This window comes from Squalius cephalus, assembly GCF_949319135.1.
Source record: "Squalius cephalus genome assembly, chromosome: 13".
NCBI lineage: Eukaryota > Metazoa > Chordata > Actinopteri > Cypriniformes > Leuciscidae > Squalius > Squalius cephalus.
The window spans coordinates 18,931,162-18,951,376 of NC_137134.1; the positions used below are offsets into that span (position 1 = coordinate 18,931,162).

General features: G+C 36.5%; 2 protein-coding genes and 2 long non-coding RNA genes across 5 annotated transcripts in view; 2 read left to right on the top strand and 2 right to left on the bottom strand.

The window, feature by feature from the left end:
• Nucleotides 1–20,215, bottom strand: part of LOC307169609 (granzyme G-like) — a gene marked incomplete at its 3' end in the record, with an annotated part of 198,644 nt that overhangs the window by 61,055 nt on the left and 117,374 nt on the right. The gene's annotated exons all lie outside the window — the stretch shown is intronic.
• Nucleotides 1,490–3,088, top strand: LOC307170156. Of its 2 annotated transcripts, none has more exons than XR_013823303.1 (3): nucleotides 1,490–1,557; nucleotides 2,177–2,282; nucleotides 2,971–3,088. It is a non-coding gene; the product is annotated as an uncharacterized lncRNA (long non-coding RNA). The 2 variants fall into 2 exon arrangements; XR_013823304.1 differs by having other exon boundaries at nucleotides 2,177–2,278.
• Nucleotides 9,259–10,839, bottom strand: LOC307170128. The gene is made up of 3 exons (XR_013823298.1): nucleotides 10,710–10,839; nucleotides 9,944–10,045; nucleotides 9,259–9,317 (listed from the first exon to the last, which is right to left on the bottom strand). It is a non-coding gene; the product is annotated as an uncharacterized lncRNA (long non-coding RNA).
• Nucleotides 18,412–19,900, top strand: LOC307170392 (granzyme B(G,H)-like; the record flags this gene model as incomplete). Its single annotated transcript, XM_079891483.1, has 5 exons — nucleotides 18,412–18,475; nucleotides 18,558–18,708; nucleotides 18,830–18,965; nucleotides 19,366–19,614; nucleotides 19,729–19,900. The coding sequence occupies 5 exons, from the start codon at nucleotides 18,412–18,414 to the stop codon at nucleotides 19,891–19,893; spliced, it is 765 nt and encodes a 254-aa protein (XP_079747609.1). The 3' UTR covers nucleotides 19,894–19,900.

The window sequence follows — 20,215 nt, forward strand, 5'->3', positions numbered from 1 at the left end:
GCGGGGTCAGGGGTAGGTCATTCGTATGAATTCATACGAATTTGCCAATTCGTAAAATATGTACGATTTTGCAAAAATCGTACTAATTCGTACGAGTCAGGTCGTATGGATTCGTGCGAATAAGCCACCTCGTAGAATTTGTACGTTTTCCCGTGAGATCGGGCTGGGGCATCTGAAATTTCCATGGGAGGCTGGATACAAACTGGAGCTGACGAACTCCATTTACCTCGGGACTAGCGTCCCGAGATAACAACAGAAAAGCAGATGGGAAATAATTAGCGTAGCTGCTATTCATAATATTAATGCATTCAATCTGATTCAACTGTAGTATAAAAGGTAATCATTATGTGAATGCTTGGCTAAAGAGATGCGTCTTTAATCTAGTTTTAAACTGGGACAGCGAGTCTGAGCCTCGAACAATATCAGGAAGGCCATTCCAGAGTTTAGGAGCTAAATGTGAAAACGCCCTCCCTCCTTTAGTGGACTTAGATATCCTAGGAATGACCAGAAGCCTCAAATTTAGTGATCTTAAAGAGCACGATGGATTGTAGGGCAATAGAAGCTCTGTTAAATACCCAGGAGCTAAACCATTTAGGGCTTTATAGGTCATTAGTAATACTTTGTAGTTGATACGGAACTTAATAGGTAACCAGTGTAGAGATGATAGAATTGGTGTTATATGATCATATTTTCTTGATCTAGTAAGAACTCTAGCAGCTGCATTTTGGACTAACTGTAGCTTGTTTATTGAGGATGCAGGACAACCAGCTAATAAAGCATTACAGTAATCTAGTCTCGAGGTCATGAATGCATGAACTAACTTTTCTGCATCAGAAACAGATAGCATGTTACGTAGCTTAGCAATGTTTCTAAGGTGAAAAAAGGCTGTTCTTGTAACATATGAAATATGATTTTCGAAAGACAAGTTGCGATCTAGTATAACACCCAGGTCTTTTACTGTAGTGGATAAAGTAACAGGACATCCTTCTAAATTAAAGTTGTATTGTAAGTGGTTTTGTGGGCAGTTTTTTTGACCAATAAGTAATACCTCCGTTTTATCTGAATTTAAAGGAGAACTCCGGTCATTTTTTTGTACATTTGGAGTGCTGTCAATACAGAGAACAACGACAAAAATCGGTGTTGCCTACACCGAGTTATTCTATTTTTAAAATTTGCACCCTGTTGACTTCAATGTGGCAAGTACTAAACCTGCTTTTAGGCTCTTAACATCCTTGATGTGTCATTACAAGTGCACAGAAAATGTGAGTGATTCCTTCTGAGTGAACACGAGTGAATCTGACTGCAGTAGATGTGAAAGAAATGTATAAAAATGATGTTATTTAAGCCAGCACAAATACCTGTTTACATCCTGTTTTTCGGGTGAAGTCCAAAGTAGTCGATTGCTGAGTTCACGCGCGTGATCATAGGTAACTAAACCTATGCGCGTGAACTCGGCAATCGACTACTTTATATTTTATCAGTAGGAAATCGCGCTGAAGAAGTCTCGTTCCGAACACATCGCGATATTTAGCATCAGTTCACGTGTGTCAGATGTTGGTAAGTAGTAAATACCTGAATACGCTGACCTAATAATGTGTGATATAATGTCTTTTCTGTTTGTCGATATTAATCTGCCATTATATCTGCCATCTCCACGGAGACTTTGCGTTTCATTGCTTTCTAATTCAAAATAGGGTGATTAAACACTGCCTGTCACGTGACGTGCTATAGGCCTAGATATTCATATCAGATTAAAAATAGTACAATTAGTTCCAAAGTTGTATTTGTAGTAGAAGCACAGTAACCACAACACTTAACTTACCATGCTTTTACCACAGTAACATTAGTTTTACTGTGATAAGTGTAGTAAAAAGACAGTAAACACAACACATACCATGCTTTTACCACAGTAACATTAGTTTTACTGTGATAAGTGTAGTAAAAAGACAGTAACCACAACACTTACCATGCTTTTACCACAGTAACATTAGTTTTACTGTGATAAGTGTAAAGACAGTAATCACAAAACTTACCATGCTTTAAACCTCAGTAACCTTAGTTTTATATATATATATATATATATATATATATATATATATATATATATATATATTTATATATATATTTATTTATATATATATTATACATAATGATATTTTCTTTTCTCTTTTTTCAGCTGAAAAGATCAAAAGGGCCTTTCAGACTCAGTCAGCCCATTATTGTTTGAGGAGAAGTAACCGGAGGAGACGGACAGCTGCAAAGGCAAATATTCGCAATGGTATGTATGTGTTGGTGTTAACCCTAAATCAAATATTTTATCAAGCATTTGTTGTTTTTTAAAACTTTTCTCACAAAACCCATAGCCCAATCAGTACAAACATAGTCTGAAAGTCTTAATAATTCACAAGATTTAACAAGTTGTCAAATTCGTACGATACTCGTACATATTTGTATACTCGTACACAATCCTGCAGCTTTTACTCCTAGTGCTGTCATTGGCTACTGCCTAAATTCTTGTACATATTTATTTGTAAATTAGTTGCGCCACTTCTTGGAAAGTTGTCGGATGTCACACACACTGTCAGAAAGTTTATATTAATTGCAAATTGGTCCCCGTCTGTTTATGTTCCAGTGATACATGATGTCTCTCCACACCTTCCTGTTTGCAAGAGTGGAAAAGCTTATCTGACTTGTCACATGACATCAGATACTCGATTATTTTGTCATAATCAGATCAGTTACACTGCTGATAACTGTCCCGTTTGCATGTAAATCATTTTCATGTGATTATTGCTTGCTATTAAAGACATACTTTTATTCATAGAAATGCCCACATATCAGTGAACTTATTACATAAAAATGCTTTTAACATTTAATTATGCAACACTCTTTACAGAAAACATATCCTACAGTTATAAACTGACTATTTGCAAGTAGTGTATTAAAATTACCTTCCTTTCTGTTTTGCAGGATTACTTAGTCCTTTTTTTTTAAAGCTCTACCAATATCAAACTCAACAGCACTTTTAAGAGCCAACCCTCACAAGAGCTACTAGTGAGTCGCAGCGAATCTTGCTGTGATCAGCCCTTCCCAGGTGAAGTTTCTAGAATATTGCAATCAGTATTTACTCATCAAATGTTCTCTCCTGAATCATATGGTAAATTAACTTATTTATAACTGTCTTAATCTCTGTTTCAAGAACAATAGTAATTGCACATAGAGTAAGTCGAGACTTTCTTGTTTTACAGCAGAGAATCCTTATATCCTTATAGCAACCAGTCCTTATATCAACGCAAGCTAATCGAATAAGTCCTTTGTTTCAGGTGAGGAAGGAACATCTGGTGCCCAAAGAAGACAGAAAAGTGTGCGAGTCCATTGGTATGTATTGTATTGAAACAATGCTGTAAAATGTAGTACATAATTTGATGTTGACAATTTTACATTGTACAGGTTATTACTTGGTTTTTGACCAAGTGAAGCTCTTGAAATAAGTGACAGAAGAGTATGTTGTCTGGAAAGAAATCAAGCATCACTGGCAAAGGCTCAAAAGAGACCATGTCTTTCTTAAAGATCTTTTAAAATAGGTTGCTGTTGATTATGGGTAAAACTGTTTTTGTTCAGTACTTAGCTTATATTATGTGCTGCAATATTGTATATATATACACTCACCTAAAGGATTATTAGGAACACCATACTAATACTGTGTTTGACCCCCTTTCGCCTTCAGAACTGCCTTAATTCTACGTGGCATTGATTCAACAAGGTGCTGAAAGCATTCCTTAGAAATGTTGGCCCATATTGATAGGATAGCATCTTGCAGTTGATGGAGATTTGTGGGATGCACATCCAGGGCACGAAGCTCCCGTTCCACCACATCCCAAAGATGCTCTATTGGGTTGAGATCCGGTGACTGTGGGGGCCATTTTAGTACAGTGAACTCATTGTCATGTTCTAGAAACCAATTTGAAATGATTCGAGCTTTGTGACATGGTGCATTATCCTGCTGGAAGTAGCCATCAGAGGATGGGTACATGGTGGTCATAAAGGGATGGACATGGTCAGAAACAATGCTCAGGTAGGCCGTGGCATTTAAACGATGCCCAATTGGCACTAAGGGGCCTAAAGTGTGCCAAGAAAACATCCCCCACACCATTACACCACCACCACCAGCCTGCACAGTGGTAACAAGGCATGATGGATCCATGTTCTCATTCTGTTTACGCCAAATTCTGACTCTACCATCTGAATGTCTCAACAGAAATCGAGACTCATCAGACCAGGCAACATTTTTCCAGTCTTCAACTGTCCAATTTTGGTGAGCTCGTGCAAATTGTAGCCTCTTTTTCCTATTTGTAGTGGAGATGAGTGGTACCCAGTGGGGTCTTCTGCTGTTGTAGCCCATCCGCCTCAAGGTTGTGCGTGTTGTGGCTTCACAAATGCTTTGCTGCATACCTCGGTTGTAACGAGTGGTTATTTCAGTCAAAGTTGCTCTTCTATCAGCTTGAATCAGTCGGCCCATTCTCCTCTGACCTCTAGCATCAACAAGGCATTTTGGCCCACAGAACTGCCACATACTGGATGTTTTTCCCTTTTCACACCATTCTTTGTAAACCCTAGAAATGGTTGTGCGTGAAAATCCCAGTAACTGAGCAGATTGTGAAATACTCAGACCGGCCTGTCTGGCACCAACAACCATGCCACGCTCAAAATTGCTTAAATCACCTTTCTTTCCCATTCTGACATTCAGTTTGGAGTTCAGGAGATTGTCTTGACCAGGACCACACCCCTAAATGCATTGAAGCAACTGCCATGTGATTGGTTGATTAGATAATTGCATTAATGAGAAATTGAACAGGTGTTCCTAATAATCCTTTAGGTGAGTGTATATATATATGTATGTATGTATATATATATATATATATATATATATATATATATATATATATATATATATATATATAATACTTCAATGTGTATATTATATAATGTACTGACTGCTGCTTTGTAAATTTATGTAAGGAACAGGCAACTCTGGCCCTTTGCATTCTACTTTTTGAGGTTAATTAAGAGTTAACCTCTCCAACCCTAATCGAGCACATCTGAAAATTTTAACCAAAGTCTTCAGGTTTACTTCTAGACAATAGGCAGGAGGGTTTTGAGGTTGGAGCTAAATCTGCAGGACAGTGGACGCTGAGGGCCAGAGTAGCCCATCACTGCTTTAAATAACGCAGAACATAAGCTGACCTGACTGTCCATTAAACAACTTAATTTGAATGGTTTGTGTTTTTTCTTTTACTTTCAGACCAGGGGCCTCATTTATAAAGCTTGCGTACGCACAAAACGGGGCTGAAAACATGCGTACGCCAGTTCCTGCGCAAAAGGTGGGATTTATAAAGAAAAACTTGACGGGAAAATTTGCGCACCTGCACGCAAACTCTGACCCATGCGTACGCACATTTTGGAGATGGAGCACTTTGGCGACACCGATGGTGAGCTGGAGTTAAATGTATTTTTGGTCACTTTTATACAGAAAATCTAAAGAAAATTAAACATATACAGAAAGATTATACAAATACAATTTCAATCACCAAGCCTGTCACTTGAAGCAAATATCCATTCCTTCTTAAATGTCCGTGGCAGCGAGCGTGTTGAGCCGTTTAGTGAAACTGACGCAAATAACAGTTTAAATAAATAAAATACTTCTGATATAAACATTTATATTAAATATGCCATTCAAATTAATGGAGTTAAACACTTAAACATGAAATCATTACTGAAGTTACAACATTTTTTTAAATTCAATCAATAGAAATATTTGTTGTGGATGCGATCGTTTTTGAACCCTTTTCCTGTGGCGTGTTTTAACCACAGAGATAATTGCTTATCATGATAATACCAGACTGTCTGAGAAAATAGTTTCGTGCAAATAATGCCCAAGGCCTATCTGTTTCCATTAAAAATATAAATCAATTAAAAATACAATTCGGCAAGTGGAAAAGATTGAGAAAAACTTTCTCTGAAATGTATTTTACACTATTTGATTTATGTAGGCTATTCAAAAACAAGGCAAGGATAGACAACTACTTGATTTGTATTAATGTAATGTTTCTTGTACCGTTTATATCATTTGCATATTATTTAACATTTAAGTTATCACGTGGATGAATAATCATATGCAAATGATATGTAGATGAGGATCTGCATAGTAAAACTAGGCGTTGTAAGCTCCATATATGGTTATTTCGGGGTGGAGACGCATGTACGCACAATCTTCAGCTGACTGGGATTTATAAAGTGAATTCTGCGCAGGTTCTGGCGTACGCACGGTTTTATAAGTCTGAATATTTTTTTGCGTACGCCATTTTTGGCTTTCGGGCGCACGTACACTTTTAGTAAGGTTCCTACGCACAGTTTTATAAATGAGGCCCCAGGACTGGAGAACGCCTGACAATGGGATGTTGAGACTTCTTCCTCTGGTTGAGAAAAAGCTACACCACATCAGTGATCACATCTTCTGTTCTTCAACTGAACAAACTGTTTAGATGAGGAAGAAGAACACGAACACGATAGAGACGTACAGGGAAGAGCAAGAAACCAGTTCAGCTGTGATAATGAATCATTATTTTCCAACACAATATCAAATCTGTTTTCTGTATCATAGGTGACTGAATATGATTATCGGGCATTCGTTTTGTGGCTTCAGCAGCTGTGAATGGATTCATATGATGTTAACGTATTTTTGAAGACACATTTTTATTTATCTTGAATCTTATTTGTCTTTATGCTACTTTATCAACTTTATGCTTTGTCCTCCAATAAAGTGTTGTTTAATAAAGTATGGTGACTATTGTGTATTTAAAGTGGTGTTTGGTACAGTAAATAGAAATTTTAATTTGAAAAATTTTAATTTCTTATTTCTTTAGTTTAATTAATTTAAAAATAACTACATATAATTAATAACTTATAAATAACTACATATAATTAATGACCATGATTCTTTGACTTTATTTGGGACAACAATGCAACAAAAGTTGCACATACTTGCATGTATGCCAGTTTGCAGTGAAATAAAAGGAAGCTATGTGAATAACAAGAGGTTGCAGTGGGCTATCTTGCTATAAATACTTAACGCTTAATTGAAGATGATCCATGTTGATCATTCTAGTACATCTACAACTGCTTTTCGAATGAAAGCATATATCACTGATGTCAGGCATATAAGCAGCAATCAGAGGGGGTGAAAAGGAAATGTTGGCACTGTTCTTTTGTTGTTTTACTGAATGGTGCATTATCCTTGTGTAATAGTAATAGTGTGTGTAGATCTGTGTAGATTATACTGCCCTTCCACCCCCAGGGGCCCAGCAACGGCCCCCAGAAGAGCAAACAAATCCACATTTCAAAAGGCTGTAACTCAAAGTCCGGTTTGTTTATCAAAGAGAAAATTGGCTGGACCAACTGCTAATGCTGTTTAATAAATAATGCTGGCCACAGTTTTCAGACATGTATGGAAAGCTGGCATAAAGGTTATTTTTAAAGTGCTCACAGTAAAATATCAAATTTCAGCCTGTCCCTCATATATGTCATAAAGGTTTGCACAATGAACAAATTTAGATATCCAGTTGTCCATTAAATATATTATTTATTTAACATTTACTGTTTTATTACTAAACGTTTTAAACTACATTACCCACATATCTCTGTCATTCTATCAATGGAACAGGAAACAAGGTGCTGTAGTTCATTGAAATGTGCAGACATGCTTAGGGTTAGGGTTAGGATCTCGGTAAAGGAGTAATTTCTCACAACATAGAGACACTTTAAAGTTAGCTTAATGTATAACTAATGTAATAATAACACCAAACCATACTTTGTAACATGAAGCGCCGTTTTATATGGATTGAACGATTGTCCAATCACAGCGAGTTCTGCGATAAAGTCACAGCCAATAACAACCCAGCTGAACAGATGCGTCACACTTACATGCCTATTTATGGTAAATTATGACAGATCTCTTCTGGTTCCGGCTGCAGGGATAGATACCTTAAATATTTTATATTTAGGCTGTTAAACATGTATTCCTTCTAATTAAATTATAAAACTCATATTTAAAAACAAAAGACTCCTTTGTGTGGTTACCATCCAAAAACGAGTTCACATGATCAATGACACAAATTTGCTTATTTGATTAGACTGATGCATAAATACATTTGAAGGAGAAACTTTTTTCTAAGCAATGGCCTACAGCAGGGGTAGTTTTGCAGAATTCTAATTAAAGATAATTGCATATAGGCCTACTAAAATGCTTCTAACATTTACAGTGTATGTATAGTCAAAGGTATATCAATTATATTCAAATAAATGTAACAAAAGCACAATGAATGGACAATTTTGAAAGCTTATTCCAATATTTAATGTCAAACTGTTTAAAGACAAATGTAGCGCCAAAACTACTGCACAACAGTATAAAAATCAGTTAATTAAAAATATCCAGATACAGGGGCAATCTATTATAGTGACACATACATTAACGTCAAAAAAAATTGCTATGATGAAGTTATATATTTCAGTGTTTCCACTACCATTATATAAGGGGGGCGCCCCGCCCTCCTAACGGCTCGCCCCGCCCCCCTTGAAGGTCAAGTAAATTTGATTTGATTTTCTTTATAGCGCCAGATTACAATTTGTTATTTTATTAAACAAACTAAATAGCCCTTAAGTAATATGTTGTTTATCTTATTTCCACGATGGCATGTCTTTTCTGTCTGTGTTTGCGCGTTTACAATTATCCCAATGAGTGCGCACGCACGCACATTCACACACAAACAAACAAACACTTGCGTCACATACAGATGAGCACTAGCGGACAGAGAGCGCGCGGCGGGAAATATGTCGCGTCAACCAGATGAAAACCAGACAAAAATATTTGCGTTTTTTAAACGCTCACAGGGAACTGAAGATGGCAACACTCGCTCCAAGTCTAGGGGATCGCACACCGGACGCGCAGCGCAGCGCCACGTCTTTTAAATTCGAACACATTATTCTCTATGAGTGTAATGTTACACACACCGGCGGCCAAACAACAACACCCAAACACAGTGATGAAGTGGACACCACCAGGAGGATGCAGGAGACAGGGAATACCAAGGAAGACACGGAGACCGATGTTTCACGAAGATCTGAAGAATGTCAGTGTCCCATGGGAAGATGTGAAAACTTGGCCATGGATCGAATACGTAGGGGACACTTGTTGCCCAATGTGCCCAGCACAGGACTTGATGATGAAGTTGTGAGTTTATCCATAAGCGTGGGATATTTTTCTGTAAAGAGTGTTGCATAATTAAATGTTAAAAGCATTTTTATGTAATAAGTTCACTGATATGTGGGCATTTCTATGAATAAAAGTATGTCTTTAATAGCAAGCAATAATCATATGAAAATGATTTACATGCAAACGGGACAGTTATCAGCAGTGTAACTGATCTGATTATGACAAAATAATCGAGTATCTGATGTCATGTGACAAGTCAGATAAGCTTTTCCACTCTTGCAAACAGGAAGGTTATGAGGTGTGGAGAGACATCATGTATCACTGGAACATAAACAGACGGGGACCAATTTGCAATTAATATAAACTTTCTGACAGTGTGTGTGACATCCGACAACTTTCCAAGAAGTGGCGCAACTAATTTACAAATAAATATGTACAAGAATTTAGGCAGTAGCCAATGACAGCACTAGGAGTAAAAGCTGCAGGATTGTGTACGAGTATACAAATATGTACGAGTATCGTACGAATTTGACAACTTGTTAAATCTTGTGAATTATTAAGACTTTCAGACTATGTTTGTACTGATTGGGCTATGGGTTTTGTGAGAAAAGTTTTAAAAAACAACAAATGCTTGATAAAATATTTGATGTAGGGTTAAAACCAACACATACATACCATTGTGAATATTTGCCTTTGCAGCTGTCCGTCTCCTCCGGTTACTTCTCCTCAAACAATAATGGGCTGACTGAGTCTGAAAGGCCCTTTTGATCTTTTCAGCTGAAAAAAGAGAAAAGAAAATATCATTATGTATAATATATAGGATTATTTAAAGGAAAAAGTACTGATTTACCTTACAAATATTGGATGTTACATTATAAAGCATTAAAAGCATGGCAAGTGTTGTGGTTAATATGCACTTACAACAAATTTCACTTTAAAACTATCAATACTGAGGTAAAAGCATGGTCAGTTTTGTGATTACTGTGCTTTGCTACACCAATCACAGTAAAACTAAGGTTACTGAGGTTTAAAGTATGGTAAGTTGTGTGGTTACTGTCCTTTTACCACACCTATCACAGTAAAACTAGGGTTACTGTGGTAAAAGCATGGTAAGTGTTGTGGTTACTGTCTGTTTACTACGCTTATCACAGTAAAACTAATGTTACTGTGGTAAAAGCATGGTAAGTGTTGTGGTTACTGTGCTTCTACTACAAATACAACTTTGGAACTAATTGTACTATTTTTAATCTGATATGAATATCTAGGCCTATAGCACGTCACGTGACAGGCAGTGTTTAATCACCCTATTTTGAATTAGAAAGCAATGAAACGCAAAGTCTCCGTGGAGATGACAGATATAATGGCAGATTAATATCGACAAACAGAAAAGACATTATATCACACATTATTAGGACAGTGTATTTAGGTATTTACTACTTACCAACATCTGACACACGTGAACTGATGCCAAATATCGCGATGTGTTCGGAACGAGACTTCTTCAGCGCGATTTCCTACTGATAAAATATAATTTTAAAAATATCAATAAACAGCAAAGCAATCCAGCTTCCCTGGCAATAAGACCGAAATAATAACATTAAAAAATACATAAACCATGATAAGATCTCGTGAATAAATGTTGATTAACAGCTTCTCTGCTGCAGCCGACAGGCAGAAATAATCGTGCTATGATCACGAAAGACGCTTCCCATTGAAAATACATTAGTTTAAAAAACGTGCTGGTATTACGAAAATAACGAAATAAACGTGTCCGTGGCACGAATAGATTAAATTACGTGACCATATCACGAACTGACGTGATATTTGATAGTTATGTATACATTATTGTATTTTAAATGGTGTAAAAACTGGTTATTGACCTCAAAATAAAGCATTTTCCCTCTGTACATGACTTTGGGGACGAGCATTTCTGTGGTACTTGGAATGCTATATAATTAATAAAAATCAAATATTGCCACATTGATGGCTCAAGAAGGTGTAATTGTTCAAATAACATATTGTTTTATTTTAAAATGTAAAGAAATTGTAACCCTAAAGTGTTTTTAAGTGTAATATTTCTTTAAAGGCTAGGGACAGAAAAGTGGACATTTCCATAGAATGACCCTTTTGCTGTTTTTGATTCTTTTAGGCTGCAAAGCTCTTGTGAATAAATTAAATCATTTGGCGAACGGACATGGAACTTTAATGCGTCAAGACTTGACTTTAGCCATCCTGTTATAGAAGAAAAAACAACAGCTTAGAATATTGATCAATCAGAATCAAGCATTTTAGCAATTAAGCAAGTTTTTAAGAATGTTACAATTGAATTAGCAGATTAAGAATTTTTCTTAATTCTTTTATAAATTATTTATTGTTCTGACAGCTCAGGTCCCTTTAAACAAAATATACATCTTTTTGTGCACTTTCTTTGAAAAAAGCCATTTGGCCGATGTAAAGCATGTGTATGTTTTTTTTTATTACTTTAGCAGCTCAGGGATGTTCAAGGAGCAACCTGTTTGTGCAATTTGCACTGTGAATTTGTACTGTCAGTTCTGTTTTTGAATAAAGGGTTGGAAATGAATGTTTTTTTTTTTTAATCTGATTCATCGATTAATCGAAAAAATAATCAACAGATTAATCTATTATTAAAATAATCGTTAGTTGCAGCCCTAAACCAGTCCCTCCCTGTTTACTGAAGTCAGCTGGACCCCGGCCGTATTCAGATCAAATGGTGGACCTGCATTTGGACCCATCCATGACGCATCCCTGAAGTTCCAGAAGGCCTCATCGACACGACCAATCTGACTTCTGACCTGTAATGCTGCCTGGATCATAATCATACACTGTTCGTTCGTTGGCTAGAGGAGAACTGGCCCGCGACTGAGCCTGGGTTCTCCCAAGATTTTTTTCTCCATTCTGTCATCTGATGGAGTTTTGGTTCCTTGCCACTGTTGCCTTGGCTTTTGGCTTGCTTAGTTGGGGACATTTAATATTCAACAATATTATTGATCTGCCTTACTTAAGGTGGACAATGACGCAATTTTCTTCTAGAAACAAACTTTGTTGTATTATTTTCATGTTATCACTGTGAAGCTGCTCTGATACAATCTGTACTGTAAAAAGCAATATATAAATAAAGGTGACTTGACTTGACATATATAATTACAATATTGGTGGGCACTAAAGTCATTTCACATTAGCAACTACAGCTCATTCACACACTAAAAGGGAAAAGACAAAAATTTTCCAAACTGAAATAACTATGGTAAATTGAGATTCCTTAGCACAAAGCATAGATTTTTTAATAATTTTTCTCAGCTAAAATAAAAAGCTAAAATACAAAAAAATACAAAATACAAAAAACAAACAAATGTATAGGCTACATATGTGGTAATACGCACACAAAGAAATGCATTTTTCATATATTATTCCAGTCAGTTATTCTGCTTATACCATATTTACCACACTTCAAGACATGTTTCAGTGTTTTATTTTAAGACAGGTTCAGGTTTTTGTCCTTAAAATTATCTTGTGGGACTCGAGTAGAACTTTCTGATGCATTCTATCCCAATCTCCCATTGCTAATGTCAAAATGTCATTTCAGAATTACAACTAGCAATGGAGAATAGAGCCACTGACATGTAGTCATGAGAGAGAGAGAGAGAGAGAGAGATTGACATGTCTGAATTTGTGCGGTTTGTTCTAACAGTGATGTTATCACCTTATTACTGAGAAATACCATGTCAATTTTCAGTACCAGAACTAATCGACAAAATATTGCAGGCAGTGCTGATAACAATTTTTGTGACTACGTGTGCATGTGGGTTGGAGAGGGTGCAGGAGAAAGAGATTGTGCTGTTTATAGATAAAATGTCGATTCATTTAAAAAAATGTAATAGTCATGTTTTTTTTCTTTATCAGTGCCTTTTGGGTCATTCTACAGAAACGTCCACTTTTGGTATGGCAAGATGTCTTAAAATTGATTTATTTTTCTAACATTTATACTTACGCCACATTATTAGATTACCCTTTGACTTTATGAATACGCATAAATGACAGCTTAATGATTTTCTTATATTTTTTGTGCATTTATTTAAAGACGATATGTACCATTTTTTTGTCACTGGTGTTACCTTACTACTTTGGAAAAATTAAAGGTTTTTATGAAATATTATTTCTAATTTTTTTCAGCACATGTAGTCAGAGTTACCAAAAAAAAAAAAAAAAGAATAATGCAACAACACTGTAAAAAAATTCTAACCCTCCCAAATAAAAAAATTCAAGTGACCGATAACATCTAAATTTTTCAATTGGCCCAAGTGAAATTCTGTAAATTATAAAATTAAATTTACAGATTTTCACTTGGGCCAATTGAAATTTACAGAATTTCACTTGGGCCAATTGAAAAATTTAGATGTTATCGGTCACTTGAAATTTTTGATTTGGGAGGGTTTGAAATTTTTTACAGTGAAATAAAGAGATTATGTTTTATTTGATTAGGTCAGCCGGAACCGGGAACACTTCCCATAAATCCTGATGTACTCGTTACATCATGAGAAGAATGGCATCTACGCTAATTTTAGTGTCTGTGTTTATCCCGAGGTTTTCCTGCAGCCTGCCGGATCCGGGCCGTATCCAGATCTGACGAAGGATCTTCGCCTGGACCTGATGACAACGCAGTGCTGAAGTGCCAACTAGTCTCTCCCTATGGAGGATCCCACTACCACTCTACAGATAAGGCGTTGTCGGGAAAATTCGTTTCGCGTTCCTACCCCAAAGCAACAAAATAAAATAAAATTCTTTATCAAAATTTATAAGGAAAGACAAGTACTTTGTTTAGGCTTGGCTTGTAGGGAATTCCAAACCTGCGTATTTTCAAATGCACATAACTATAGAACCCACTCTAAATGCGCATGTGAACGCCATCAGTGTTTCTCACAGGTTCGCGTTTAAAGTCTGTGTAGAGGGAATGGTGTCGTCTTAGCGGCCCCTAATTTAATAACAAATGATCGTTGCGACGGAAGCAAATCAATCATAACTAACTTTAGATGGAAAATAACTTAACTCTGCTATAAAGCCAAAACAATCTCTGTTACCTTAAATTATACGCTTATCTCTGTGAAGCTGCTTTGAAACAATCTACGTTGTTAAAAGCGCTATATAAATGAAGATGACTTGACTTGACTTGACTATTTATTTTAATCAGGATTGTTAAAAGTGTGCTTGAATGAAGTTAGTTTGTTTGCGCAACCATGTATTTGCTATAATGAAAATATTTCAAAACCAGTTAAAATCAAGTAATGATGCAATCCTTTAAATCGTAACTTTTGAGTGTAGCAGAATGAAATGGATTTAAAATTATTATTATTATGTCACATGTGACATTGTATTTAATGTGACAGAAAAAAAAAGACAGTAACACCAGTGACAATGAATCACCAATGGCATGCATAAGACCAAAAATCATTATTCTTCAACTATAATTAAGTAGATGAGACTAAATTGTTACATTTGGCATATAATCTAAATGAATAGCTTTGAATAAAGTTTATCTATAAATGGGAGTCACTGGTGTTACTGGTGACAATTTTCATGAAAAATTAATTTTACAAAATGTCTGCTGCAAGGTATCAAACCACATTTTGTCAATCATGGTAAACTGACTAAATTAAGTAGTTTAATCCATTTGTATTTTAGTTTTTTTACAATTACCTAACAATAAAGTAGGTCATACCAGTTACTTCAACTAAAAGCTTCATATGAAATCATGAGATAAATGAGAAAATGTTCTGATAACTGAAAAGAGACAGTGGATCTACCACATAGACAATATATAAACTGGACACAGCGACCCCATTGGATTCAACGGAGACAAGTGAAGTCAATTAGAAGCACTTACTTCCTGATGGCTGAGCGTACTGCGCAGACTCAAACTGAGCTTGACGACGTAGATGTGACGTGAGCAACCCGTCTGTCTTCTAGTAGCTGTACCAAGCGAAATCTGAATCATTCCCTTCCGAAACTTGCAGAGACGGAGAGTGTGAGTAGGAGGTGTCCATGAGCTAGGAGCAGGAGAAACTTTTGCTAAGTATTCTGATTAATTATTTTGTCATTTTGCCTCCACGTCCCCCCGATTGCCTGCGAGCTTTTCCTCCTGTCTATACGGTAATCTCTCTACTGTGCGACAGAGAGTCACGTGGTTATGACGCAATCGTTAGCCTATTTTTACAAAAACTGCTTCTACGGGGCCATAACGTAAGAAAGGTAATGGAGCCTTTTATACATTTTTGTGTTTCTTTAGAAATAAATAATGGACAAATGGAGTCTTTAAACACCTCAGATGTAAAGTTATTCACAGTCAAAGTGACGCCAAAATGAATGGGAGTCAATGGGATGCTAACAGCAGGTGATGGTCCGCTAGCCAATGGTGGCGCCCGGGGAAACTTCAAAATAATATGAAACCCTGCCCCCCTGATCTACCATGGGTTTTTTGTTCACGGTAACACCAGTGACACAACTCCAGGGGACCACTACTTTCATTATAAATTGTATAATATTTTTTCTGCATTTTTTTTTTTTATATCATTTACATAATATATTTGATAGTTATATATACATTATTGTATTCTAAATGGTGTAAAAACTGGATATTGACCTCAAAATAAAGCATTTTCCCTCTGTACATGACTTTGGGGACGAGCATTTCTGTGGTACTTGGAATTCTATATAATTAATAAAAATCAAATATTGCCACATTGATGGCTCAAGAAGGTGTAATTGTTCAAATAACATATTGTTTTATTTTAAAATGTAAAGAAATTGTAACCCTAAAGTGTTTTTTAAGTGTAATATTTCTGTAAAGGCTAGGGACAGAAAAAGTGGACATTTCCATAGAATGACCCTTTTGCTGTTTTTGATTCTTTTTTTAGTGGTAGGCTGCAAAGCTCTTGTGAATAAATGAAATCATTTGGCGAACTGACATGGAACTTTAATGCGTCAAGACTTGACTTTAGCCATCCTGTTATAGAAGAAGAAAAAACAACAGCTTAGAATGTTGATCAATCAGAATCAAGCATTTTAGCAATTAAGCAATTTTTTAAGAATGTTAAAATTGATCTAGTTAGATTCAGGAGGTCCTTTGGTCTGCGGAAAAACTGCAGTTGGTGTCACATCGTTTGGATATAAATATTTCTGCAATTCACCTAAATATGGCTTTGACAAATCTAAATATGACAACGGTCATGTCAGCATCAGAACTGGTCTATGGTGCAATGGAAGAAGGTGGCCTGGTCTAATGAATTGTTTTCTTTTTGATCAGGTGGATGGCCAGGTGAGTGTGTGTGTGTGCGCATCATTTATCTGAAGAAGAGATGGCGGAGGCAGTGTTATGCTCTGGGCAATATTACTTTGACATGTACCACTATCTAAAGATTGTTGCGGTCCACATACACCCCTCCATGGCAATAGAGTTCCCTGATGGCAGTGGCCTCTTTCACCATGCCATACTGCAAAAATTGATCAGGAGTGGTTTGAGGAACATCAAGAGTTCAAGGTGTTGCCCTGGCCTCCACAATCCTCAGATCTCAATCCAATTTAGAATGTATGTGTAACGGTCAACAGCTGGAGTGCCCTTGAGAGCCACCAGAGGGCACTCCACACCAGACTATTATCACTCCCTCCCAAACTACATTTCCCATAACTCAATGCCTGGACTCATCATCACTGATTGCATTCACCTGTGTCTCATTACCCTGTTAGTCTCAGCCTATTTATACCATGTTCACTCATTCACTCACTGCGAAGTTTTGTATGTTGTTGCACTGCATTTCTGAGCGTTTCCCCTGGTTTCATGTCTGTTGGTTTTTGGATTTCTTGCTTGTTCTGTGGTTTACTCTTTTGCCCCTGACCCCTGTTTGTTTGTTTGTTTGTTTGTTTGTTTGTTTGTTTGTTTGTACGGCCTACCTGTGTTTTGTAGGGATGGGGAAATGAAGCCTCATGAATCACTGAGGCTTTCCCCTGACTGTTCCGGGAAAAGATTCAAAGCTTCGAGAGTGTCGAGAACAGTGCCATCTGGTGCTTATTTAAAATAAAGCAGCCAGAAGCCTGTGTTAGAAGCTCTGGCAGATGAAGCAACCACAACACACTCCATAGTTCCAATGTTATTGGTACAAATAATAGCCTTACATGGTTGTGTATTATTTGTTCATTTAATAAATTAATTTTCTCTCCTCAGTCCTCACAAACCCATCAACCAGACTGAGCCAACAATGACTCGTTAAATAAGATCTGGGGTTCGAGCCTTCTGACACCCAAAGCGAAACGCGCACGTGATTGGACAGAAAGTGAGGCTTCATTTGTTCTCGATCACGTGACTCTAGTAAACCAATACACACACCGATACGGGGCTTCACTAGAAATTGTGTTGCATGTGTGATACGCACATCGAAGCTTCAGTGTCATACGTAACATCACTAGTGTTTTGACCTATTGCCTGTATATTGGATTACGTGTCTGGATTGCCCCTTAATTAAAGATGCATTTGGATCTCTACCATCCCTACCTGTCTTCGAGCAGTTCGTAACAGTATGGGATGTGCAAGACCAACAAAACTGATCAGTCATGGAGGCCCCACTTAAGCAGGAGTTAAAGGATCTGCTGCTAATGTCACAAGGGGAACTAGACAATATTAGGCAGGTAGTTTTAATGTTGAGGCTGACCAGTGTTTATACCTGTACATGTTAAGTGTTTGCTGTGGTTCATGAAAGCCAATTTTGATGAACTTTGCATTTTCTTATTGCCATCTGCTTTGCACCTATGTTATGTTTGCTATGTTAAAAGATACAAAGCACGTTTTGTAGTTCAAATATGTTTGTAAACTAACATTTATATAGGTTAATGATATATACGGTTACGATCTGTAAAATATTCAAAATGAATGCTTACATTCTTAATTCTTATCATCCAAACCATCTGTGGCTTCAGTGAAACCGCAAGGATTTGCAAGAACAGCATTTTCTTATCGTGTTGCTCATACTACAAAACATATTTTGAAAAAAGTGATTAACCTTCAGCTCCACCCACCTTTAAAGTATATTTATACCATGTTTATTCAGTGAGAGCTCAGCTCAATCGTTGTCTTCATCATGACCATCATCGTCTTCTCTCTGCTCCTGCTGGCCTCTCTGCTGCCACACCTGACCTTCACTGGTGAGACTGATTATATAACAACATATTATTATCATTTTTAAGACTTTAAATTGTATGTGCTGAATAAGTCTCTCTCTCTCAGCTCATGTGAATGTGGGTATAGTGAATGGCAGGGAAGCCAAACCCCACTCCAGACCTTACATGGTTTCTCTTCAGACTAATGAGGAACATATCTGCGGTGGATTCCTCATTTCCGATGAGTTTGTCTTGACTGCTGCACATTGCAGGACCGAGTAAGAGCTTGTTTAGTGTGAACAGAAATGTTGAGTTAGAACTGACTGATAATGACTGCAGTTTTACCATACAGTGTATTGTATGACATAAATTAACATTTCCAGTATGCTTTTTATACAGATCTGAGATTCTGGTTGTGGTCGGTGCTCATGACTTAAGGTACAGCAAGAGTTCAGATGCCATTAGAGTGAAGTCCTACATCCCGCATCCAGACTATATACCCGATACTCTTCAGAATGACATCATGCTTTTGAGGGTAACAACCTTTTATAAATTTAGTTGTTCAAAATAATATCTGGTCAGCAGTAGACACAAAAAAACTCTTTTCATCTCTATTGCAGTTTCTTGCTTTAAATATTATTGAAGGGATTTAAATAATTTCTATGTAAATGGCCAGGTGTCTCTTTGACTCTGTTCCCTGTATTATTCATTTATTGATCTGTATAGAAACAATAATATCGCAAAAAAGGGAGAAAACCTGAAAAATCATTGAAGCATTTTTGTTATACTCAGCAGAAAATGAAGAGGCAAAAAAAAAAAAAAAACTTAACTTGGCTTTTATGGCTCTGTAATATCCTCAACACAACAGTATAATCCACTGAACTTCAGACTTATAAATAACTGTTTATTAAAATTGTTGTATTTTTGAATTACAGCTAAAGAAAAAAGTTAAACTTAACAAAAATGTTAAATGGATATCATTACCAAAGAAAGGAGAAGACGTGGAAGGAGATACTGTCTGTGATGTTGCTGGTTGGGGAGGCACGACTATTGGCCCACAGAGTTATTGTCTAATGGAGGCATTCACAACTACAAAAAATCAGGCACACTGTCAGCGCAAATGGGGATCTGAGTTTTTTCCCTCACAGATGATCTGTACACATGGCACTGGTGGATCCTGCTTCGTATGTGTTAAATATATATATATATACTGTATATATATATTTTTTTTCTTCACAGACTTTATGGTAATGTACAGACTGGTTTCTAGTGACATGTTGATCTGTGTTTCTTAACAGGGGGATTCAGGAGGTCCTTTGGTTTGTGGAGACACTGCAGTTGGTATCACATCTTTCGGTGACCCTGATTGTTTTAATTCACCTGAACATCCTGAAGTTTATACCAAGATTTCAGCATATCTTAAATGGATCGATGAACAAATGACGTTAAGTGTCTACATGTAAAATAGAAAAGGAAGATATATATATATATATATATATATATATATATATATATATATATATATATATATATATATATATATATGTATTTCATTTTTCTATAAACCTTCTTTCAATAAAAATATCACATGGCAAGCATCAATTATACTCAAAGTGTTCTCGTTGTCACAACCACACCCTCACTTTTCGGTCATGACTGAAGACTCATATCTCATTGAATGGGGAAAAACTGAAATACTCAAAACTGTTGCTAAATTACAGTGATACAAAAAAAAAAAATATTTCAAAACAGGAATGATATCATAAAAATGTGCTGCTTTAACAA